We start from the raw sequence: 25,942 nt of genomic DNA, 5'->3' as shown, positions 1-25,942 counted from the left end.
AGGCCTCTCTTTTTTATGATGGGAAAGTGCTCTCCAGAGGTGGCTTCAGTTCTGTGGTAAAGGATATCTAAGAGCCATAATCTTGGGGGTTCTCCAATCTCCATAAGATCAGTCTCTGAAAGCTCAGCAAATTTGGTCCTTTTCACGAATTTTCTTTCGGTTGTACCTTCTACTGTGATCCTCTCAGAGTTTCTGGTGGTGGCAGCTCATGCCACCTAGTTCTTCTGCTCTCAGACTGGTGAAGGGTAAAGTTCATGTGGTCCCACAGCCCTTTGCATTACTTGCTACCTTGAATCTTTGGTTTCACTACTCAGAAGTCTAAGACTCCAGTTGCTATTCATCAAAGAAGGATGTAGCACATCTTTATAGACTATGTTGTACCAGTGACCTGGAGGTTCCCCCAGACTCTGGTCTCTATCCTCAAACCCCGTTTCTCAGTTCTAGCAGGAAACTGGTTCTTTGAATATGAGACTCTAGGTTGAATTTTTTTCTCTCACAGAAATGCAAGAACATTGCCTTGTTGTCTTCTACAAGTCAGAATTGATAATTAATGATGATGGTGAGTCTCATTCTTGGTCTACTTCCTCGCCCAAACTTACACATTTTTGGACTTCTGAAACTTTATAAAAGTCACACCTCTTTGTTGAGTATTTTTTTCTTTTTTTGAGGTGAGTTCTAAAGACTGTGTTCTTAAACTGTAGAATTCTCTTGTATTAATTCTTTTATAATTTTAACTATTCTGTTCCACTGGTCTATGTTTCTGGAACTTTTACTAATAAGATATTTGGTCTCCTTCTATATTTCTTTTTGATTTTACACTTTTGTGATTTTTTTTAGTATACATATTGGAAAATTTCCTTTTTCTGTCTTTTCTATTGAATTCTTTTGTTTGGACAAGCACATTTTAAAATTTTGATAATTTTTCAAATTACCTTCATTTCTTTTTCATGGTATTCTGGCTGTATTTTAATGACTGTCACCTTGCATCTGAAACTCTTATCAGTAAAGCCTTTTTTGCATACCCTTTATACAACCTATTCCTCCCTTACTAGTCCACTCCCTGACAAGACTTTCTGTATATACTTTGTAAACTTTGCATAGTCCATTTATGATTTCTGAGTACTTTTCTCCTTCGTATGCAGTTTAAAGCATTTTTATGATGATTCATTAAGGTAGACTAGGTAGCTCAGTATTCCAATTTGTTGCTCAGACAAGAGGTTCATGTTAAACAGTTCATTTTGGAGGTATTTTAGGGAGTGAGGAAGCTCTGGTGGTATAGTCCCTAGGGAGTTGCTCTGGTAACCCAAAGGCCACCCACCCCTCTCTGGCAGTTCAAATCCACCAGCTGTTCTGAGGGCGAAAGTTGGAAAGTCTCCTTCTGTGTGATTTATAGGCTCAGAGACCTGGTGGAGGCTCAGCTATGAGTTAGTTTTGTCTTGACAACAATAGGCTTGAGTTGAGGTGTATGTAGGAAAGGGGTATTGGTGGCATACCTGGCTAAGTGCTCAGCTACCAACAAAAGGTTAAACTGTGACCCATCATTTAGTGCTTTGAAAGAAAAACCTGGCAATCACAGCTCTAAAACTTTATGACAAAAGAGACTTATGTAGAAATGTATGTAGTTATAGAGATGTATAACTAACTACTTGTGCTAGAAATAGGTCCATGTAAGAAGTAACATAGGAGCTCTGGTGGCCCAGTGGCAAGAAGCTATACTTCAATCCTGAAAGCATGTGTTTCGAGGCCACCAGCGGGAGGGCGCTCTCCCCCTGTGTGATTAACTGCCTCCGAAAACCCTCTGAGGGGGTCAGCTGTGGGTTGGTTCCAACGCCACACTGCTCAGCAACAGCAACGTAAAGTAAAATGCTTCACTGAGCTAATATGCAGTGTCATGGCTGTGGTTATTAGATGCCATGAAGTCTATTATGGTTCATATAACAACCCAATGAACAGCAGATCTGAACCTTGCCTACTCCTGCAGGGTCCACACGATCATGGATACGCCCATTGTCACAGTCAGTGGGTCAGTCCGTCTTGTTGAGATTTTTCTTCCTTCTCTCTGACTCTCCTATCTTTCCAAGCATGATGTCTTTTTCCAAAGACTAGCACCTCTGACACATGCCCAAAGTATGTAAGCCTCAAGTTGCAACACTGAAGGCTTCTAGGGGCAAAATCTTGAATGGTGCAATGCAGCAAGCTTCAGAAGAAGATGGAAAAAATATACAGTCAAGGTACTGAAAAGAACTGGTTGACAAAGAACTATTTAAAGACATAGCATATGACTGACCCAGTGGTAATGAACAAAGTGAAAGCGGCACTGAAGGCATTGGCAAAAAAAGAAAAGGCCCCAATAATTGATAGACTATGACATATTTCAACAAGCAGATGCAGATCTGGACATGCTCACTAGACTATGCCAAAAAATTTGTAAGATATTTACCTGACCAACTGACTAGAAGAGATCTTTATTTGTTTTCATTCCCACAAATGGTTAGCCAACAGAATGTGAAACATCATGGTAGATGGGAAAAAGATTAAAGTTGTCAACAATTTCATTTTACTTGAATCCACAACCAACACCCAAGGTAACAGCAGTCAAGAAATCCAAAGCTGTATTGCATTGGGAAAATCTGCCAAGGACCATTTAAACACGAAGGTGGGCCTGATCTAAGCAATTTTTGGTTGTTTCCTGTACATCTTAAAGCTGGACAATAAATAAAGAAATCCTTTGAATTGTGGTGTTGGAGAAGAGTATTAAATATATCATGAATGCCAGAAAAAATAGACAGATCTGTTCTGGAGGAAGTACTTCTTAGAGACAAGCTTGGTGAAACGTTGTCTCATAAACACCCTGGTCATACTTCCTCCAAGACAGACTTCTTTGTTCTTTTGGCATTCCACAGCATATTCAGGACTCTGACAACATCAAAATTTAAAGGCATCAATTCTTCTTTCTTATTCATTGTCCAACTGTCAGATGCATACAAAGCAATTGAAAAAGACCATGGCTTTTATGAGGTGCAATCTTTAAACTGACATCCTTGCTCGTTAGCACGTTGCCCAGTGCAGCCCATCTTTTGATTTTTTTTACTGTTGCTGCCATAAGTTGATTGTGGATACAGGTAAAATGAAATTGTTAACGTCAATCTTTTCTCCATCTATCGTGATGTTGCCTGTTGACCCAGTGATGAGTTTTGTTTTCTTGATAATGAGACGTAATACATATTTACAGCTATAGTCTTTGTTACATGTCTTCACTTCTTTACATGCAAGGTATGTCATCTCCATAACACAGGTTGTTGATGAATCTTCTTCCAATTCTGATGCCACTTTCTTCTTCAAATAGTCTGACTTCTCAAATTATTTGTTCAGCATACAGACTGAATAGGTATGGAGAAAAAAATACAACCCTGCCACACACCTTTCCTAATTTTAATCCATAGCTTATTCCCATGTTCTTTTCAGACAGTTGCTTCTTGGTGTAGATACAGGTTTCACATAAGCATAATTAATTATTTTGGAATTCACATTCTTCCTGATGTTGCCCATAAGTGGGGAGCCCTGGTAGCATGATGGTTAAGTGTTGAACTGTTAGCTGAAAGGTTGGCAGTTCTGACCAGCAGACTGGAAGAGATCCTTATTTGTTCGCCTTCCCGTGGACTGCCAAAAGAATAATAAATAAACAATTTTGTAAATGAAGAACCTGGTAGTCTCCTTCCCTTAAGGCTCTAACCAAGATAAACTTACAGAGAAGGATGTAGTGTACATAAAAGAAAGCATTGATTTCTTAGCAACTCCCATTATTACCATTCCAAATTACTATTGTAATTTGTTGTCTCCATATAATATAAATCCCTTTACTATTGAAAAATATACCACAAATATACATTGCTTTTGTTGTTAAGTGCTTTAGAGTCAGGTACAACTCAGTGACCTTATGAACAAAAAATTTGAACCTGTCCTGTCCTGCGCCATCCTTAACATCCTCAACACGTTTGAGTCCATTGCTGCAGATAACTGTGTCAGTCCATCTTGTTGAGGGTCTTCCTCTCCTTTGCTGACCCTCCATTTACTAAGCATAATGTCCTTTTCCAAAGAATATCTTTCCTTAACAACATATTTAAAATATGTGAGACCAACTTTACCTCCAAGCTCACCTCAAAGCTTTGCCTCCAAGGAACACTCTGGTTTCACTTTCTCCAAGACATTTCTGTTTGTTTTTTGGCAGTCCATGGGATATTCAGTATTCTTATCCAGGAACATAACTCAAACACATCAGTTCTTATCCTGACATCTTCTCCCTGTTCAGCTCTCAGACGCATAGCAGGGGATTAGGCACACAGCAATAACAAGTCCATTGATGGTAAAGAGAGAAACTGAAGCTCAGAGGTAGAGATGATTGCTCAAAGTCATGCCTACCAGCCATTTTGCCACCATGCAGAAGGCAGAGACAAGCACTAATACCCCCTTTAGTGAAAAGAGTAGACTGGACCAAAGGTTTGGTTTTGAATATAGTTAAGCTTCTTGTTTAAATTGTCTGAACATTTATTGCCCTTGCTGTTGTTGTATGCTGTTCAGTCAGTGCAAGCTAACCTAACAGCTCCTTAATTTAAAAGGAACTATGCTGAGTGAAATATCTCAGTCACAAAAGGACAAATACTGCTTAGTGCCACTGTTGTAAAACAGGACTGTCATCGGGGTTGGGGGAAACTAAGAAGGAATAAGTAATGTATACTGCATTGAAACAGAAGAGGGAGAGAACTGTTTAGGAGGAATATATGATTAGCTATTATTGTCATGACAAGAATCCAGAATGAAAGCTGCATAGTGAAGTGGAGTGGATTGGAGGGGATTTTTTGTATAACAATGAAAGATTTTTTTTTTAACTTTTCAAAGAGAAAAGTGAACGGAGAGGAACAATGGGCAGGGAGGAAAGTGTGCAACAATGAATGAATGGAAATCCAAAGTCTCTGTAAACTTTCATTAAAATAAAAAATAATAAAAAAGATTATGGCTTTAGATTGACAACGTGGCACTCCAAAACTTTGGAGAGGTCCCTGACAGCAGACTTTCTCAATGCCATATGTCTCCCAATCTCCTGACTACTGGTGCCAAGGGCTGTTACCTATTAACCCAGTGATGGAGATTGTTTTTGTTGTTGTTAAAATGTAATCCATATTGAAGTCTTCAGTCCTTGATCCTTTGCAGCAAATGTCTCAGGTCCTTCTTACTTTGAGCAAGCAAGACTGTGTCATCTGCATAATGCAGGTTCTTGATGAATTTTCCTCCAGTCTTGATGCTACACTTTCCTTCATAAAGTCCAGCTTCTCTAGTAATGATTTGCTCAGCATACAGACTGAATAGGTGTGGAGAGAGGATACAGCCCTGATGCATACCTTTCCTGATTTTAAATCATGCACTAACTATTGCCTTGATTTTTCAGACAACAGCTTCTTGGTTTAGGTATTGATTTCATGTAAGTATAATTAAGTATTCTAGAATTCCCATTCTTTGCAAGATTAGTCATAATTTGTTATGATACACAAAGTCAAATGCCTTTACATAGTCAAGAAAACAAATAGCCATTCTTCTGATATGCTTTGCTTTCAGCCAAAATTCCTCTGACATTAGCAATGATATCTCTGATGCTATGGGCCTCTTCTAAACCCAGCTTGAATTTCCAGTGTTTCTGCGTCAGTGTACTGTTCTTGCAGTTTTAGATGATCCTCACCAATATTTTTCTTGCGTATGGTATACATGATATTGTTCAATAATTTCTACATTCTGTTTGATCCTCTTCCTTGGGAATGCAAACAGATATTGATGTCTTCCAGTCAGTTGGCTAGGTAGCTGGCTATCTTCCAAATTTCTTGGCACAGTCCTGGAAGTCATCTCTTATTTTGAACATATCAGTTGATACCTCATCAATTCCTGCGGCCTTATGTTTTGCCAATGCCTGCAGTGCAGCTTTATCTTCTTTATTCTCCACTGACTCTTTGTCATGTGATACTTCCAGGAACATTTCAGTGTCAACCAGTTCTTTTTTTTCACAGTGATTTTTTTGTATTCCCTCCACTTTCTTGTTGCTTCCTGAGTTATTCAGGATTTCCCTCTGAAAAAGATTTCTCCCCGATTTTCCTGAGAGATGCTATATCAGTATTGCAACTTAAGGCTTTATTTTTTATTTCTTTCAGCTTGATAAATACCCAAACAATTCTTCCTTTTTTTATTCTCCAGCTCCACATTTTCACGTTCCATTAAAATACTTTGCTTTGTCTTTCTGAGCTATACTTTGATATCTTCTATTCATCTTTTTTTACGTCAGCATCCCTTTCCCATATACCACTTATTCTTCTATCTCTCCTAGTACAAGTAAGTATGCCATCTCCACCTATGTTAAAGGTCGATGTCATTCCACACACCTCTCCTTTTTAATTTTTTTAATCTTTTGGTTTCTTAGTAAAATACTTCTCATCAAATATCTTAATAATGACAAATTTTTTTAAAATGTTGTTTAATATTTACAATGAAATTTTGTCAAAAAGCTGTTGCTTAGTTGTTAAGTTTATATTTTCATGTGTGTTAAGTTGCAAGTTACAGAAATTGATTGATGACAACTTAGATCAAGGTTATTTATTAGTATGTGTAACTGGAAGACAGTCACAGAGTTGTGTTGATTTAAGGATTTCAACAGAATTGTTAAGAATTTGATTTTGCAGTATGAATTATAAATTTTCACTTAAATAACATTAAAAAGAAAAAGGTTTTTTTTAAAAAAAAAAAAACACAACAAAACACCTTGGTTTTGGTCTCTACACTGCCTTCTGCATTCTCTCTGTAGTCTTGTGATGGCGAGGTGGTTTCAAGCATTTACAGGCTGACGTCCATGCTCTCTCATGCCCAGTGGCACTTTAGAGGCTCTCTCTGAAAACCTTTCTTTGTGTTTCATTGCTTTTATTGCACCCCTGTTCTGGGTCAGCGATTGTAGCTGGAGGATGATGCTATGCTTATGAGATCAGGTCTTCATCCAGGCTTCATGCTTAGCATGAGGCAGAATTTATTTCCTTCAAAGTGTAGGGGACAGAGGAACAGAAATCCCACTAGAACTGTTGTTGTTATGTGCCATTGGAACTAGATGGGTATCTAATGGGGGGAGGAAATGAATGAAGCACAACAGCCTCAGTGGTAGAAGGAAATTATTTGTTTTTTGGCATCCAGGTATTCAGATTTTTTTCTCCATGCACCTATTTCTTCTTTTTTCTTTAGGGACAGCTGCCACAACCAAACGGACAGGCATCCCAGCTCCACGGGAACTTTCAGTAGCCATCCCAAGAGAGAGATCTGTGCCACGTGGCCCATCCAACCCCAGAAAATCAGTATCCAGTCCAACTTCTTCCAGCACGCCTACCCCAACGAAACAGCCGAGGACCATCTCAGCAAAAGCCAAACAAGAGAATGAGGGTGCAGAGAAAGCGGTGCTTGAGTCTCACATTAGGGAACTTCTGGCCGAAGCCAAAGCAAAGGACAGCGAAATTAATAGGCTTCGAAGCGAGCTAAAGAAATGCAAAGAAAAGAGAGCTTTGAACACTGACGGACCTGGGGCTTTGGACCCAAGTGTAAATGGACCCATCCCATCAGGTGACACGGAGCCTTTGATCAAAGCTCTAGAGGAGAAGAACAAGAATTTTCAGAAAGAACTTGCTGATCTAGAGGAAGAAAACCGGTCCTTGAAGGAAAAACTCAGTTACCTTGAGTGTTCACCAAGCTCAGACGAAACAGCAAGTCACACTGCTGACAGCAGCTGCCCAACATCTGTAACTCAAGAGCTAAGCTTCAGAAGCCAGAACCAGTTGTCAGGTGAAATAGAGGAGTATCAAAAAAAGGTACAAGAAAGTGCACTTAGGACATCAGATTCTTCAAGCAGCGATGTTACCAAAGCTTCCTTGTCACCAGATGCCTCTGATTTTGAGCACATAACAGCAGATAGTCCCTCGAGACCGATTTCTTCCGATAGCAACCCCTTTAAGAGCCCAGAATGTTCCACTGGTGGGAGCTCGTCTAACAGCATTAGGGAATTGTCTCTGGCTTCCCTTACTAAGAAGATACAAAAGATGGAAGAGAATCACCACAGCACAGCAGAAGAGCTACAGGCTACTTTGCAAGAATTGTCAGACCAGCAACAAATGGTGCAGGAATTGACAGCTGAAAATGAGAAACTAGCAGATGAGAAGACTATTTTGGAGACATCTTTCCATCAGCATCGAGAGAGGGCAGAGCAGTTAAGTCAAGAAAATGAGAAGCTGATAAACCTTTTACAAGAGCGAGCAAAGAACGAAGAACCCAATGTCCAAGAAGGAAAAATCCTCGAACTAGAACAGAAATGTGCAGACATCCTTGACCAGGGCCGCTTTGAAAGAGAGAAGCTGCTCATCATTCAGCAGCAGTTGACCTGCAGCCTGCGGAAGGTTGAGGAAGAAAACCAAGGAGCCTTAGAAATGATTAAACACCTGAAGGAAGAAAATGATAAACTGAATGGGTTTCTAGAACTGGAACGACGTAATAACAGTGTGATGGCCAAAAGCTTGGAAGAATGCCAGGTTACCTTGGAAGGGCTGAAGATTGAAAATGGAACTTTAAAGGCTCAACTAGAGAGTGAGAAACAGAGAGTGAAGGAGACACCAGGGGAAATGGCAGGGGGCTGTGAAGTACAAGAAATGTTGAAAGTAGCTCATTCTGAGAAAGAGCAACTGGAAATATCTTGCACCGAACTCAAACAAGAACTACTAAAGGCAAATGGCGAAATTAAACGTGTGTCCAGTCTGCTAATCAAGGTAAGAAAAGATACCACTTCATTTTTATTTCATCATCCTGATGAGATTCCTCTTCTTTTTTTAAAATACTAGTTTATTTACAAAATTTGAATGCATTGCTTTCAAGAACAGATTCTTCCAATTTCCCTCACCTCCCACTTATCAACTCCATGATTAATCCTCACTCTCTCTGCACATCCTTGTAACCTCTGCTTCCACTCTCCCCTACCCCCCTTGGATCCTTACACTTATTCTACAATAATGGTTTTATACAATATTTGTCCTTGTGGGACTGAGTTAGTTCACTCAGCATAATGCTCTCCTGTCCCTTCCAAGTTAGGTAATAATTTACATAATCATTACTCCTGAACTCTGCATTGTTTGACTGTACCATTGATTCTTCTGCTTGAGCTTAAATTCTCTGAGCATAAAGAATCATTTACTCAGTCTATTTGAATCTTGAACCCAGCATTCAAACGTGAAGACAGTTAGATTCTAGATGGATGGGCATTGGAGATACAAAAATTAAATACTCAAACTTCTCACTGTTGAAAATTCAAAGTGTAGTGGCATATAGTGAGTCAGATCAAAAATCCTGGTGCAATGAAAAGGAGTGTCATCAAGGACAGGATAGGGAAAGCCAATGTCTACCTCACTGTTTGGCCTTATACTTCCCACACACTCGAGTATTTGCATGATTTGATCAGCTGTTAGGATTCTTCAAAGTAAAAAAAAAAATATATAAGGGGAAAAAGAAGAGGGTAGAAAAACCATTTGCTATTGGGGTGATCACAGCTGCTGGGCCCCATGCACATCAGAGTGGAGCGGGGCTCTGCAGGGTTTGCCATGGCAAGTTTTATGAAGTTCATCACCACACCTTTCTTCTGAGGCTCCTTTGTGTGGACTTGAACCTCCAACTTTTCAGTTAGCAGGCTAGGATATTATCCATTTACTCTGTCTACACTAATGTACTTAGGAAAAGTCATCCATTGAAGACCCTGTGGAACATAGTTCTGCAAACCCATCCACCAGCTGCTCTGAGGGAGAAAGATGGGCAGTCCCCTCCTGTGCAGTTTACACTCTAAAAACAATTCTCTCTCGACAGCAGTGAGGTTTTGGGGATATCTTTTAGTACATGTAACCTTTATCCCCCCACCCCCCATTTTTTTAATATAGCCAACATTTGTAAGCATAGTTTCTCATTTTAAAAAATAGGAGTTTAAAAGCAGATAAAAACTAAAACTTGAAACTGTTGGTGTTGGGTCACTTCTGACCTCAGTGACCCCGTATGTTACAGTGTAGGATTGCACTGAGGGGTTAGTGGCTGAGGGCTCTCGGGTCGTCAACTGTGGGGAGTTGCGCTGCTCACCTGAAGGCCACTAATAGTTTGAGGTCCCCAACATCTTATGAGAAAGCAGGGCAGTCTCCGTCCTTGTGTTTGACAGCCTCAGAAACCCAGTGGAGGGTTAGCTGGGAGTTGGTTCCATCAGAAAGTCAATGAGTGTGAGTTTTTTAGTTTTCTTTACCTTTATTCAATGGGAACACTTAGCCTGGTTTTATTTCCATGGTACCTGTGAGTGGAATCAAACCTCTAAACTTTATGTTCAATGTATTGCTGTTGTGTGCAGTCAAGTTGGAACTGACCCATAGCTGAACCTCCAGTGTATTTTCAGAGTCAGCAAATCACAGGGTCGCCAGGAGTCATGCTCTACTCAACGGCACCTAACAACAACAGCAACAAATCCCAACAAAGATCACCTACCCTTCTTCTGAGGAGCAACTGGTGGGTTTGAACCTCATGTCTTTGAGATTGTAGCACAGCACCTTACCACTAGGCTATCAGAGCTCCCTTTAGGTTAGCAACCCAGTGTAGAAGCCCAATACTCTCTTATACAGAGACTTCATTGTTATTGTTTGCTAATTGATTCTTTTGGTACCAACAGTCAGGAAATCAAAAGACAAGTTGCACTGGGAAAGTATGCTCTCAGGGACCTCTCTAGAGTGCCAAAAAGCAACGATGTCAGTCTAGAGACTAAGGTGCACCTGATCCAGGCTATGGTCTTCTCAATTACTTGTTAATATACCTGAGAGCTGGATAGTGAGTGACTAATGATGACAAAAAAGGAATTGATGTCTTAGAGTTTTGTGGTGCTGAAGAACAGTATATCCCATAGGCTACCAGGAGAACAGACAGGCCTGTCCTGGAAAGGGTGCAACCAGTGTGCTCCTTGGAAGCAAGGATTTTGAAACTCTGTCTCACATACTTTGGGCATAGTGTCAGGAGGGACCAGTCCTTGGAGAAGGACATCCTGTTTGGAGGGGTGGAGGACAGTGCAGGAGAGGATGATCCTGAATGAGATGGACTGACACAGTGACTATGGCAGGTATGTCAGAGTCAGTGAGGTTGGCTCAAGACAGGGCAGGGTTCAGAGCTGTTGTTCACAGGGTGGCTGTGAGTTGTAGTCAGCTCAACAGCACCTAACAGCACCAACAACAATCCATTTTTTTAACAGTTTATCTTCTTTTTTTATAGTCTTTCAATATTAGAAATACATTTTTAAAAAATCTCTAAGCATTTCCTTAGGAAAAATTCCTAGACGTTGACTTAACCAAATCAAACAGTATGAACATTTTAAAGATTTGGAGTCATACAGCCAAACTGCCCTCCAGGAAGATTAGCTCAATTTGTTCTCACCAGTAGTTCATGGGAGTGCTTGTTTCTCCAAGTGTTGACAGCACTTGATATAAAAAAAAACTTTATCATTCAAATATCTTAATTATTTCCTTTTTGTTTTCTTTTTCACATAGAATGACATCTTTGGTTATTTTAGTAATTACTTAATAAACCTGGAGTCTTATTGCATGATGTAAGATTGGTAGTGGTGGGAGAGCACTGGTATGTATCAGTGGTGTGATGTTCCTCCCACCTCACAGTGCAGTGCTGGTAAGTTCTAGGGAAATAACTTCCTGTTTCTGTTCCTTACACTCTGGGGGCCTGTGACTGAGAGAACAACTGGTGGGAGAGGTTAAACCTTTTTCCTAGGGACCTCTGGTGGCCTCATGTCAAGAAGCTGTGCTGCAGTCCCAAAGGTGCATGGTTCTAATTCACCAGATGTTCCACTGGAGAAGGAGGGGCAGTCTTCTCCTGTGCTAGTCAGATCCAATTCAGTGGTACACAAAGCCCCCAACATGTCCTGTCTTTAGTCAGAAGTTGTTAACTGTTTCAAGAAGCAAATTATGCTCAGAGAGATTTTTTCCCCCCCTGATGTTTCATCTGCCTTATAGTTTGCTTGAGCTGCTCCAGTAGGCTCTGACAGGTAGTGTTAGGAGTTATGATTGCCTGTATTCTAACTGCATGGGAATTTTATTGAAATTGTGGAAGAGATTGCATTAGAAGATACTAGGTGGAACATCACTTGGTCATTTCAGCTTTTCTTTAGGTTTTAATAATTTTGTGGAAGAAAAACTTCTTGCCAAAACTATTCTTAGGATATCCTGTGTGGTAAGAGGGAACTCTTGTGGCCTAGTGAGTAAGGAGGTGTACTGCTAACCCCAAAGCAGGCAGTTCGAATCTACTAGCTTTTTTGAGAGAGAAAGATGGACAACCACCACACCACACCACCCTGTGTGATTTACAGCCTCTGAGCGTCAGCTATAAGTTGGTTTTGGTTCAGTGGCAGTGAGATGTGTTTTGGGTCCAAAAACCATGGTGAGCTTCTTGCTAACCAACATTTGGAAGCTCATCCACCTACAAGATTCTTGGAAGAAAGTCCGGAAGTCTAGAAAACCAGCCATGGAAAACTGTTCTGTACCACGCACAAGGCCACCATGAGTCAGGAATGACTCAATGGCAATTTGTCTACTCTTTTAAAAAGTTCTGCCTCAGTTTCTTCCTCTATCTCTTGGGTATTTTAGTTGATATGACATTAAACGATGTGTCAGTGAGAAGCAATTTGATATTTTTTTTAAAAAGTCTTAATCCTTTTCTTATCATAAAATTATGTCACCCACTGTCTAAAGAGGAGAAAATGGGACATGGAGGCACAAGGCCATCAACATCTCTCTGAAAGGCCTAGAGGGAGTGAGAATAATGCAGCTCCTCACTAACCCAGGACAGAAAGCAAACCAGGAGCCTGTAGACCATCCACATGGTGCCTCTAGAGCCCCCAAACAGCAGAAGTTTGTTTGTTGCTGGCACCCAGACTCACAGTTATGGTACCAACAATGGGGTTTATGAAGGAGGGAAGTTGGAGAGTGGGGAAGGCGAAGAATAGCACCCAAAATAAGCCCAGGTTTAGTCCAGCAGCCCCACAGAACAACTCCTCAGTTAGTGCAGGCTCTGGTTTCAATTCAAAAGCAAGCAGCTTTTCCTTCCATCAACAGAGGCAAAAACAGCAAAATCCAACTGTGCCAGCACAAATGCAGGTAGCCTCAGGCCACACCTTGTCACCATTTGTCTCTCCACCCCAGGGTCTTGCTCTCACCAGGGTCTTGCAGCCACAAACCTTGCTCACCTCAAGTCCTGCTTCACGTCTTTCTCACCCTAAGTCTTGCTGCTCAGTGTGGGAAGCACCCTTCCCTTGTCCGAGTCCCACCTTTGGTGCTGATTTGCAAGACCATGTGTCTACAGTTAGGTAGCTAGAGATCAGAAGCTAACTGGCTAAAAAAATCCCCAGCCCACACATTCACTTACTACTTATTCATAGCTGATCCTCCAGTGGGTTTCTGAGGTTGTAAGTCACGTAGGAGAAGATCATCCTTCTTTCTCTGAGGAGCTGCTGGTGATTCAGACTTTAGGTTAACAGTGCAGTTCCCTATGGATTATACCACCGGAGTTCCTTTAAAATGATATATTCATTACAACTATGTAATTGATCAGAACTGTGTCACACCTATCCCTAATCTATCTCCCCAGAAATAAAATAACTTCCAAGAACAGAATTGCTGTTGTTAGTTGCTGCCAAACAACTCCACCTCTTGTCAACCTATATAACAGAATGAGCTGGTGCCTCGCATTGCACCATCTCCATGCACACATCTTGGCTGTGCTTGGATTTATGACTGCTGCTGCTGTTGTGTCAGTCATCATCACCTCCCTAACCTTCTACTTACCCAACTGTGGTGTCCTTTTCTAGCAATTGTTCTGTTGTGATACATCCAAAGTAACAGTGTAGAAGTCTTGCTTCAAAAGGAGCATTTTATTTGTATTTATACTAAAACTATGAACAAAATTTAGATGTTTAAAGTAACAAGAGAATGACTTTTGGTAGGTAATCAACACTGTTTGTCACAACCTTCCATCAGCATCCCATGGCTGCCCTCTCTCCACTCATTCTTCACAAAATACTCATAGTGATCTAAATGCCCAGGTTCAATCATGTTTTCTGTTGTTTTTGTTGTTGTTAGGTGCTGTACCATCATCACAATCTCTGTCATACTTGGGCCAGTTATTGCAATAACCATATCAATCCATCATATTGAAGATCCTCCTTTTTTTTCACTGACCCTTTACTTTTCCAAACATTAAAATTCTTCAAGGACTGGCACCTTCTGATAACATGCCCAAAGTATGTGCTTCTAAGGAGCCCTCCTTGTAAGATAGTTTTGCTTGTTCTTTGTACTGTCCATAGCATATTCAATACCACATTTCAAAGGCATACTTTTGAAATAATTCATGAAATACCATGGCTTGGGTCAGGCACAACTAGTTTTTAAAGTGACATCCTTGCTCTTTAACAGTTTGAAGAGGTCCTCGATAGATTTGCTCAGTGACTTGTTTTGGTATCATTTGATTTCTTGTCTGCTGCTACTAGGAGTCTTAATTGTGGAATCATGTAAAATGAAATCCTTGACAGTTTCAGCCTTTTCTCCATTTATCCTGATGTCCAGCTGTGGGGGTTTTTGTTTTCTTCCTGTTGAGGTGTAACCCATACTGGAAGCTATAATCTTTGCACTTAATAAGAACTTCCAGTCTTGTTTGTTTTCTGCAAGCAAAAAATATGTCATCTGCATGTCACATGTTGGTAATATGTCTTCCTCCAATAATGATTCCATACTCTTTCTTCTTCATATACTTCAGCTTCTCAGATTATTTATTCAGCATACAGGTTGAATAAGTATGGAGAAAGGATACAAACCTGACACACACTGTTCCTGATTTTAAACTATGCTGTGTTCCCTTGCTCTGGTCAGACAGCAGCTTCTAGTTTCAGGTGTAGGTTTTATATGAACACAATTAAGTGTTCTGGGATCCCCATTCTTCTCACTATTAGCCATTATTTGTTATGATGGACACAGTCAAATGCCTTAGCACAGTCAATAAAAAACAACATCCTTCTAGTATTCTCTGCAGTTAGCCAAGATCCATCTGACATTAGCAATTATCTCTCTCATTCCAGTCTCATCTAAGTCTAGTTTGGTCTTCTGGCAGTTCCTTGCTGACGACTGCTCCAGCAGTTTTTTAAATTAGCTTCATCAAGATTTTACTTGCATATGATCTTAGTCATATTACTAAGTAATTTCCACATTCTGTTGGGTCACCTATATTTGAAATGAAAATAAATTCAAATCTCTTTCAATCAGTTTACCAGGTAGCTATCTTCCAAATTTCTATTATTTTTCTTTTCTCATTACTATTGTATTTTATTTACAAAATTTGAATACATTGTTTCTCACACCAGTTCCTTCCCATTTCCCTAAACCACCCCCATCAAATTGTGTGACCCCATGATTACTCCCCCTACATCCCACCCATCCTCACTGCTCTGCTTCCACCCCTCCTTGGATCCTCATACTCATTCTACAATAATGGTTTGGTACAGTATTTGTCTTTATGAGTTAGTTCATAATGTTCATAATGCATAATGCTCTCCAGTACCTCTCAAGTTAGGTATAATTTAGAAAATTATTGTTCTGCATGCTGCATAGGATTATTCCATTGTGTGAATGTACCAAAACTTCTCAAATCCATTCCAATGTGGTTGGACATCTGAGTTATTTCCATGTTCTTGCAGTGGTGAATCACACTGCTGTGAACATTGGTGTACAAGCCTCCATTTGTGACTCAGTTCTCATTGTCTCAGAGTATATTCCAAGCAGTTCTTCCAAATTTCTTGACATAGAAGAGCATGTCCAGGGCTGCATTTATTAGCTGCAACATCTCGGTTGGTATTCTCTCCATTCCTGGAGTCTTATTTTTCATCAGTCCTTCAGTGAAATGTGGACTTTTTCCTTCAGTAGCATTGGCTCTTGGTGCTGTCATGATGGAGGTGGTTGTTATATACTGTCAAACCCACTGTGACTCATAGCAACCCAGGGAACAATGGCTCTGAACCTTGCCCTGTCCTGAGCTAACCTCACTGTTTCTGACACACCTGGCCCCATAGCCATCACTATATGATCTTAGCCAACTCTTCTAGTGATAACATGTCTACCATTTGTGCTGGACAAGTGACTTGCAAGGTACTTTCCCATTCAGGCAGATTCAGTAATATTTATAAAGCACATGCTGTGTGCCAGGGATGGGCAAGATGCTTTAATACACACTGGCTACAACACTAATTTTAAGTAATCTAGAGTCCATGAGACATTGATCCTATGAAACTGAAGACTTCTTTGAGGAGTTGATGCTGTACTGAGTCCTAAAGCTGAAAGAGGCATTAGACATGTGAAGACTGGAAGGAGGCATGAGGGAAGGCAGAAACAAAGCCATGAGCAAGTTAGGCAGAAAGAACTTCCTAAACCAACCCCTGTAGCAGACAGAAATAGGGCCTTGGCACATGAGGCTGGAACAGCTGGCAAGAGCTAAGTTGTAAGAGCTGAAAAAGAAGTGGATCATGCAAGACTGTATTTAGTACAGTAGGAACCAAGTGAAGAATTTGATATAAGTAACAGAACCTTGAGTATGCACCATCTGAATTTGGAGACCACCTTCAAAATAACTGGTGCCCTGAACTCTAAGGACCACAGGCCAGATGAAGTGTGGGATAACAAAGGGCATAAAATTAATTTTGGATCGTTGCATTGATCCTTACTGGTAATTGGAATGAGAAAGTGGGGGAAAAACAAAGAGTCAGTAGTTGGAAAATGGGGTATTGGTAATAGAATAAATGCCACAGATCACATGATAGAGTTTTCCATATATATGTATACACACACACACACACACACATACACACACACACACGGGGCTCCTCAGATGGATTACACAGGAATCAAATACAATCAAAATTACATTTGTGTGAAGAAACAATAGGGAAGCTCTTCCTACTCAGTTAAGACAAATCTAGAAGCTGACTCTGGAACACACCATTTGTTCATGTGCAAGTTCACATTGAAGCGGAAGAAAATCAAACCCATGAGAGACAAATCACAGCCTAGAATAGAATTTAGAGACTGTCACAAGAATAGGCTTGATGCCCTTAGCATGAATGACTAGAGACCACAAAAGTTATGGAATGACATCTGTCATCCTACAAGAAGAAGGTAAAAAGTCACTAAGACAGGAAAGAAGGAAAAGACCGAAACTGATGACAAAAGAGCTAAAAACGTGTGATTGATACTCTCAAAACTCATTGCTTTTGAGTCGAAACTGACTCATATCTGACCCTCCAGCTGGTTTTCAGAGGCTATACAACGCACAAGAGGAGATTGTCCATCCAGAGTTAACAGAAAAGGAATGAAAGGAAGGAATAGATTTTGAAGGCTGAGTTGAAGGAGAGGGATACAATAAGAATCCAGGGGTAGCTTGAGAAGAGATGGTGCAGAAATATGCAGACTTGGCATTAGAAAACCAAACAGGACAGACACAGCACTCTTTAAACAGAAAGAAAAACCAAGCCTCAAAATGGAACACTGGAGGATTCTTTGTGGGGAAAAAAAATTAAAATGGCACAGGAGACATCAAATGATAGAAGGAACGTATGAAGTTGCTGTAATGATATGAATTGGTTAGCATTCATCCTTTTCAGGAAGTGGTATATGATCAAGAACTACTGGTATTGAAGGGAAAAGTCAGGCTTCACTGAAGGCATTGGTGAAAGACAGGGGCCCTGAATCTACAGGATGTGCACTATTCTAGGCTCTTCTTTCTCGATGGTAGCACTTCATTGCCTGGTGCTGTGTGGGGACTAGTGACATAGGGATGAATAAGGCAAGTAAGCTTCCTGACATCCAGGAACTCTTATCCATGAAATGCAGTTAGACAAAATCTTTCCTGCATATGAGGATCAACTCAACTCATTGCTGTCGAATCAGAAGCTACATACAGCTGACCCTCCAGCGAGTTTTCAAAGGCAGTAAATCACATGAGAGGAGATTGCCCATTTTTCTCCCATGGAGCAGCTGGTGGATTCAAAACGCCTGCCTTTGAGATTGCAGTGCAACTTCTTACCACTAGGTCACCAGAACTCCCTGCATGTGGGGATACTGTCCCCCATATCTAGAATAGATCTCTTAGGTACCAAGCTTAGATCTCCCTGCAAATATAGAACTATTTACATTGATTAAAGAATATAGGAAAGGAGAAGTGTTTATTGCAGCAATTCTCATAATAACAAAATAGTACACCCAGGGACATTGGGTGTCTAGGCAGCAGTTAGTGAACTGGAATAATGTTTATCAGTTTGTGTGTCTCAAAAACATTTAAATACAAGTTACAAAATCATTAGTATACTAGTGTACAGGAAGAAAAACACAATATTACACAATCCCAGTATAATATATTGTTGTTAGTTGCTGTCAACAACATTTTACAGCGACCCTCTGAACAACAGATAGGAACTATGCCCTATTCTGTACCATCTTTACCTTCTCTGTTTTTCTGACCTTCCACCTTTTCCAGTACATCTTTTTTTCAAGGACTGGTCTCCTGACAGCATGCCCAAAGTGTGGGAGACAAAGTCCGCTATCCTTGCCTCTAAGGCGCACCTCCTCTAGGCCAGGCTTGTTTGTTCCTGAGATATTCAGTAGTTTTCTCCAACATCACAATTCAAAGGGATCGATTCTCCCTCAGTCTTATTATTTATTGTCTAGCTTTCAGGTGCATAGGAAGGAGGCAATTGAAAATATGCTAGCTTTGTTCAAGCACACCTTAGTCTTTAAAGTGGCAGCTTTGCTCTTTAGCACTTTGGAAAGATCTTTGACTACAGATTTCCCCAGTGCAATACATCTTTCAGTTTCTTGATGCTTCTACAAGTATAATATGTTATCGTTTCTCTGTACTGTCGAGTTGTAGGCTAGTACCCATTCTCTCACAGAGCACCACCTGGTGGATTCCAACCATGTGCCTTTGGGAGCCACTACAAAACCAAAATGTAATATAATATCTCCTGGGTAAAAATTTTAAATCTTCCAGAATATGGATGTCCTATCATGGGCATATTCATACATAATAAAAATGTAAAATATTTCAAGAAATGACCACACAACAATTTGAGGTAATTTTGACACACCAACTTGTAGTTTTTAACATACCTTGTTGAACTAAAAATACTTCACAAAGGTGGCAAAATGTAGCCACTTTTAAATCTTTTCAGAGAGTTCCAGTGGCCTAGTGCCACAGAGCTGATTTGCCAATCCCAGGGTATGTGGTTTGAATCCATTAGCTGCTCTGTGGAGAAAGATAGGCAATCTCTTCCTGTGCAGTTTACTGCCTCTGAAAACCTACCAGAGGATCATCAATGAATTGATTCCTTCCTGACTGTACCCACTAACAACAGCAAAGCTTTTCAGTGCATGGTTATCGCATTTTAGTGTTTTTTTTTTAATAGAGTTTAATCATTAAAAATGGAAAAATATATTTTATATTTTAATATATGCAACTTTCTATATTCTGTACTTTAAGCTGGAATTCTCTACCTTATTCTTTTGTTTTGTTTTGTTTCTTAATGTATGCATCTAAAGAAACAATTGAATTGCAGATACCTTATGGCCAGACAGATCTGGGGATGGGGTGGGCCTCAGAACCAGTGGAGGGTCAGTATGAGTTGCAGTAGACTAGAGGGCACTGGGTTTGATGAGTAGGCCAGTTTCCTCTCAGCAACTAGTAAAAAAAATGGCAACTCACATCTACCTAGCTGTGATGCAGGTGAAAATCCTGGTGTGAACACTGTATCAATCAAGAGTCTGATCAGCAGCCATTGTGACTGTGGACCAAAGTAGGTTGATGTGAGCTGACATATTTTCATTTGCCAGCAGAGGGCACTACTCCATAACTCATAACTTATTATATAGTGCTCTGATCTGCCCATCGGGAGGGACAAGAGTCCTTGTTGTGTGCTGCTGTCTCCCAGCTTGTAGGAGGGTCCATAGAATCAACCCACTCGGTTATTTACAAATGATGCACTTCCCTGAATAGTCATTTTCTTGGCTGTGTCAGAGCTACAAATACAGATTCTGCTCAGGATAGTGTATGCCTGCAAGCATGTATGGGAACTTTCTGATGTAAAACTCATCAGGAGATGGTCCTTTTTCATTCTAGGTGGAAAAAGACTACTCTTACTTGAAGGAGATATGTGATCATCAAGCAGAACAGCTGAGCAGAACAAGCCTGCAGCTGCAAGAGAAAGCATCAGAGAGCGACGCAGAGATAAAGGACATGAAGGAAACCATCTTCGAGTTGGAAGATCAGGTGGAACAGCATCGAGCAGTCAAACTGCATAATAACCAGATCATTAGTGAACTAGAAAGTAAGTGAAACCAGGACCCTGTGCAGTGGGGAACTGGCTGTGGAACTGATTCTGAAAGGGGGTCTGAGCGAGCACTGGGGCTGTGATTTAGGGAAATTCTTACTTCCAGTTTTCCTTATAGTCTTTTAGGAAAGATAGCACTCAAAAAATAGAGAATAAGTCTCTTAAATTAATTTAATAACTCTTATTGCCACCAAGTCAGAATTTTCTGGCAGGTTTCTGAGGATGTTCATCGCACGGGAGGAGATTGTCTGTCTTTCTCCCTCAAAACCGCTGGTGGTTAGAGCTGCCAAAGAAGTGTGGCCTTGAGGTTAGCACTGTATCACCAGAGTTCCCTAAAAACTGCCCGGCATAGGAAACGAGGAAGGAAGTATCGAGAGATGTCACAAGGTGAGCATGAGCAAGCCATGGAGGGCACTTGTAAAAAACAGCAGATACATTTGGAGTGTCCTTTGTATGAGCCATGCAGCTCCGATAAGACGCTCAAGACGTTAGGCCTGTCTATAAAACCTGGTCTCGTTTGAGGCAGTGTGTTAAGATGTTCAGTTTTAACGTTTTAGTATTTCACATGAATTCTGTCTAAGGATGGACAAAGAGTTGTACCCAGTGTTAGGAAGTTTGAATCCACCAGCTGCTCCTTGTGAGAAAGATAAGCTTCCCATGCTATTTACAGCTTCTGAAAACCTGCTAGAGGGTCAGCTATGGGCAGGTTCCGACTTAAAGGCAATGACTGACTTTCCTGGGGATGTTGATTTTGTTGTTGTGTGCCATCAAGTTGGAACCGACTCATAGCTGACCCTCCAGTGTTTTTTCAGAGACAGTTAATCACATGGGGAGAGATTGCCCATCCTTCTCCCACGGAGCAGTGGGTGGGATTTGAGCTGCATGCCTTTAGGATTGCAGTGCAGCTTCCTACCACTACTACACCAGAGCGCCCTGGTTATTAGAGGTTTGTTCAGAATAAAGTGTTCACTGCAGTACTGTGGCTTGATTGTTAAGTGCTTGACTGCTAACAGAAAGAATAGTGGTTCAGACTCATCCATAAATGTTTCAACCTAGGAAATCCTGTGGACAGCTTTGCTTTGTCACATGGGTTCACTGTGAGTCAACAGCACATGGCAACATACTCATCAAGTACTGAAAATGTGTCTTCTGGATCTGAAAAATGGAAAGACAGGTGACAGACAACAGACTGATAGATGCCATGTGTGCTGTTGGTCTTAGGGAGAAAATATTTCCAGCATGTGCCCTATTGACATGAAAGATATCACATAACATACAGACTCTGACCACTTCATGGTGACCAGGCATCAGTAAGTGGCTTATTGACAGGCCCATTGCTTGACTTGACTAACACACTGCCATTGAGTCAGTGCATGACTCCACCAGATTCCCTTGAATTTGAATAAGGAAATGATTTTTTTTTCCTCAAGGATTTAAACATTGCCTGCTTTGTTCAGATAAACCTCATTGAGCACATAAGGCTTAAATAAAGATTCAGTTATAACTAAAAAAAAAAAAACCCAACAAAAACCACCTCGTTATGTTATCTAATCCATTTTACTTTAAAACTTAATTAAAAAGGAAAATTAATGCACATAACTTATAGAATTACTGTTGGTGGTGGTGGTGTGTGCTGTTGAATTGGAACCAACCCATAGCTGACCCTTTGGGGGTTTTCAGAAGCTATAAATTGTGTGGGAGGAGATTGCCCATTCTTCTCCCACAGAGCAACTTGTGGATTTGAACCCCATGCCTTTGGGGTTACAGCACAGCTTCTTACCACTAGGCCACCAGAGCTTCCTAGTCATTACCAAAAGTGGCTTAGTCTGCTGCATGTGAAGTTTCCTGACACATATGTTCTGTGCTTTAACTGGTTGACACTAGAGTTGCTGGTCCTGTTGTGAGCTTTGTGAGCAGTGACGTGTGGAAGACCTATAGAGTTCTGACCCTCAGTTTCAGCGTCTTCCAGGCCCTTCTCAGTGAGGATGCGGCCGTAACCCAGAGACCATTGTTGGTATGGAAATCACACATGGCATCAAACTCAAAAGAGAGTAAACTTGAAGAGGAAAAGACCCCATTTTTTCCTGTTTCGTTTTAGTAATATCTTGCTCTTCAGAATTTGGTTATGTTGTCCCCAAATTCTTGAAAATACAGGTACATCAACAATGCCAACATAGAATCATTTTCCAGAGCAAATTTTAGGTCTGCTCCTTGTGGTTTTTCTGTTAGGGATATTAAAGCATGATAATAATATTGACTATTAAGGGATATTAAAGTATGATAATAATCATTTTATCTTACTGGAGAAAGAAAGCCTTTTATTTAGATAATCCAGAGATGTAAAAATCCTGCCCTAGACCAATCACTCCTTTCTATAAGATCTTTGAGAGAAATGGCTAGAAGTTAAGGAGTGTTTTCCAGGTCTATAACATTGACTCCAAGCACAATCCCACTAACCCACCTGCTGAGTTGGGACCACTGGGTAGGATCACATATATTTTTTAAAAGCTCTGTCATGATGCTGATTCATATCCTAGGTATACAGCTACCATTTAGGACAGACTATGAGGGACCATGGAAGAATTTTAACTCTTCAAATTACATGACCTGGCTTCAATTTAAATGACTGCAGTGGCAAGATGGAGGGCAATTGAAGAGTGAGACAGGCAATGAATATAAGAGGCAGATGAGGTTCTTAACCAGGAAGAAATTATTAAATGCTCAGTTATTAGCCAGAAGGTTGGGGCTTCAAACTTACCCAGAGGTACCTCCTGGGACAGCTCTGGCAGTCCACTTGGAAAGATTGAGGTCTTGGAACCCGTGTTCAGCAGTCCGCTCTGCACACACTGGTCATCATGAGTCAGAATCCACGTGTTAACGAAGCACAGCTTCAGGTCAGCTGTGAAGGCTTTTAAATATATCAGACTTGTCTAACTTGTAAATCTTCGCAGGTGATTGCACTGTTTTAAAAACTAACCCCTCTAGATACTGGTCTAAAGAATACAGGTGTAATCAACAGTCTTATTTCTACCCTATGAAAGCCTAGCCTTCTACTGCACAACAAAGAGAGGATAGTCAGGAAGGTAGTGTGTGGTAGGGAGGCCAGGAGAACTCAAGGGCTAGGAGGGCTCTTTTCCAGTGATGCATGATTGTATGACTTATCATCTAGGATAGAACCTAAATGGTGCCATTTATTTTTCAAATCACCTAGCCCCCAGTGTTCAGAGTGTTCAAAGTTAGAGTTTACAGTAGAATTAATAACTTTTAAAGCCCATAGAAATATCCAAGGCCAATTCTTTTCTGACTCACTTACCTTCTTCCCAGTCTTACAACTTTTGTCTGGTTTATGTGTTTCTAGGTAACGTACTGAAGCTGGAGGAGCAGAAGTCAGACTTGGAGAGACAGCTGAAGACCCTGACGAAGCAGATAAAGGTGAGCTGTGGATTGGAGTGTCAGTGACCCTCCCAGCTCAGGGCTAGGAACCTGATTCTAGTCTGCTCTCTCCTGGCACCTTCCTCATCTGAGGCCCTGGAGCCCTAAATGAGTCTTGGCAGTTCAGTTTTAGAATGGAGAGCTCCGATAGCACTAAGGCGGAGTTCCTATCTCTGCCTTTTTCTAGAAGTGAGTCAGCATGAAAGTGCTGCCCCACTGAGTTCTTCCTTGGGAGTCAGCAGCACTGGGGAATGGGGAGCCCACCTGGTGGTCTGGGTGCCATCACTGGCAGGCACCCACCTGATGATGTTGGATCTGGGTTTCCAGGAGGACACTGAGGAGTGGAGGCGGTTCCAGGCAGACCTGCAGACTGCGGTGGTGGTGGCCAACGACATCAAGTGCGAGGCTCAGCAGGAGCTGCGCACAGTGAAGAGGAGACTGCTGGAGGAGGAGGAAAAGAACGTGAGGCTGCAGAGGGAGCTGGGCAGCCGGCAGAACCACAGCAGGTGGGCCGTGTGCGGGGCTGCAGTGTGGGACGCACATGGGCACCCAACGATGCTGGCTGCTCACTTAACCACTGTGCATGGGGCTTCAGTGTCTGGAGATGTGATGCTTTTATGTCTCTGTGCCCAGTGTCTTTGCTAGGCTCACACTGCCACACAGCCTAAGGTCCCAGTGCTTGACCAATGCCATCCCAGGATGGAAAAACTCTTCCTTTTCTTATGTGGATCAGTTCCTGCCTAGTCTCTGCATAGATTTAAGGGATAGAATGAGTGTCAAGGCTGTTCCTGAAGGCTCAGCATTGACCAGTGTAAGGAAACAGCTGCACCAGCAGGCTGCAGCACCCCTGCATTAGCAGCTCTTCTGTAGTGGTTTGGAAAGCTCCGTTTGCCACCAGATGGAGGACCAGTTAGTTACTCCTTCTAACTTGCTTCTTTGTCGGCAACACCTAGGAGCTATTTCAAAGCCCTGAAACACCTCACGCTCTTATGTATGACTTTCTCTTCTCTTCTTGAAAGAGGAAATCACAGGTCTTTAGCACCGAAAACCATACTGAAATGAACTTTAAGAAGAAGGGATTCGTAAAGTTGAGAGTCCCTGCAGGATGCAGATAGCTGCTGTGCTCAGCCACTAACTGCAAGTGTGGACGTTGGAGAGACCTTGGGAAGAAGTCTCGTGGTTTACTTCAGAAAAGTCCCTCATAGAGAGCTGTACAGAGCATGCCTGCAGCTGCCAGGAATTCAGGCCATCGTGACGGCAGCTGTTACTAGCGTTCTTAAGATGAGCTGAAGGTTCATGATTAAAATTTAAATAGTTTACAAGTAAGGTTTTAGACAGCACTTCAGGCTATCGCTAATGCAGGTTTACCTTTCTCTAGTCAAGAGCCAATGTCCTCAACTTTGAGATTCTTGTGTGTTAGGGAATGATTTTGAATTTTCATATATCTTACAGGTTTTCTAAAATGTAGTCTTTTAAAATCAGATTTAGTGGGTTCTAAATACTTAGTTTGTATAATATTTCCTTTTTGCTTATTTTTAAGGTTGTTTGTTGTCTAGATTGCTAGCTGTTGGGTCCATAATGTTATAGTGGTTTTCATAACATTAGAAAGAGTAGATTGCTTCTTGAGATTCTGTTTTGATTCTTTTATCAAACGTGCTCCTAGCAATCTCTTATTCTCTTGTTCTTCTCTGGTGACACCGTCTGTAAGGAGTTGTGTCGCTTTCCCAGCAGTGACACCTCTCTGAGGTCTGAATCCACAGCCACTTTTTTGGTTGGTTTCTTCTCAGAAAGCTTCCTGAAAACCTGCTGGAGGGTCAGCTCTGAGTCTGTCATTCTGGCTTAACAGCAATGACTTGCAGTTGTAGTTTACTTTGTCTTACGACTTTTATAGTCTTAAAATTCAAGATCATTATTTTATGGGGTGGTTGTTATGTGCCGTGGAGTTGGAACTAACTCACAGCTAACCCTCCAGTGGACTTTTGGAGGCTGTGAATCACTCAGGATGCAGTT

At 41.2% G+C, this 25,942-nt stretch overlaps 1 protein-coding gene across 2 annotated transcripts in view; it reads left to right on the top strand.

Moving 5' to 3' along the window:
- SPECC1 (sperm antigen with calponin homology and coiled-coil domains 1) overlaps positions 1–25,942 on the top strand; it is a 291,889-nt gene that overhangs the window by 137,166 nt on the left and 128,781 nt on the right. The window contains exons 3-6 of one of the 2 annotated variants that reach the window (XM_006901390.1): positions 7,267–8,831; positions 20,290–20,497; positions 23,859–23,932; positions 24,260–24,438. In XM_006901390.1, the coding sequence (XP_006901452.1) occupies positions 7,267–8,831; positions 20,290–20,497; positions 23,859–23,932; positions 24,260–24,438 (2,026 nt within the window). Of the gene's footprint in view, positions 1–7,266; positions 8,832–20,289; positions 20,498–23,858; positions 23,933–24,259; positions 24,448–25,942 lie in introns of both variants that reach the window. The other variant, XM_006901389.1, reaches the window with a different exon arrangement.

The sequence above is a fragment of the Elephantulus edwardii genome, unplaced genomic scaffold (genome assembly GCF_000299155.1).
Source record: "Elephantulus edwardii isolate Elephantulus edwardi_28Jun2011 unplaced genomic scaffold, EleEdw1.0 scaffold00324, whole genome shotgun sequence".
NCBI lineage: Eukaryota > Metazoa > Chordata > Mammalia > Macroscelidea > Macroscelididae > Elephantulus > Elephantulus edwardii.
The sequence above is the reverse complement of the archived record's forward strand: the minus strand, read 5'-3'. Positions and strand labels throughout refer to the sequence as shown.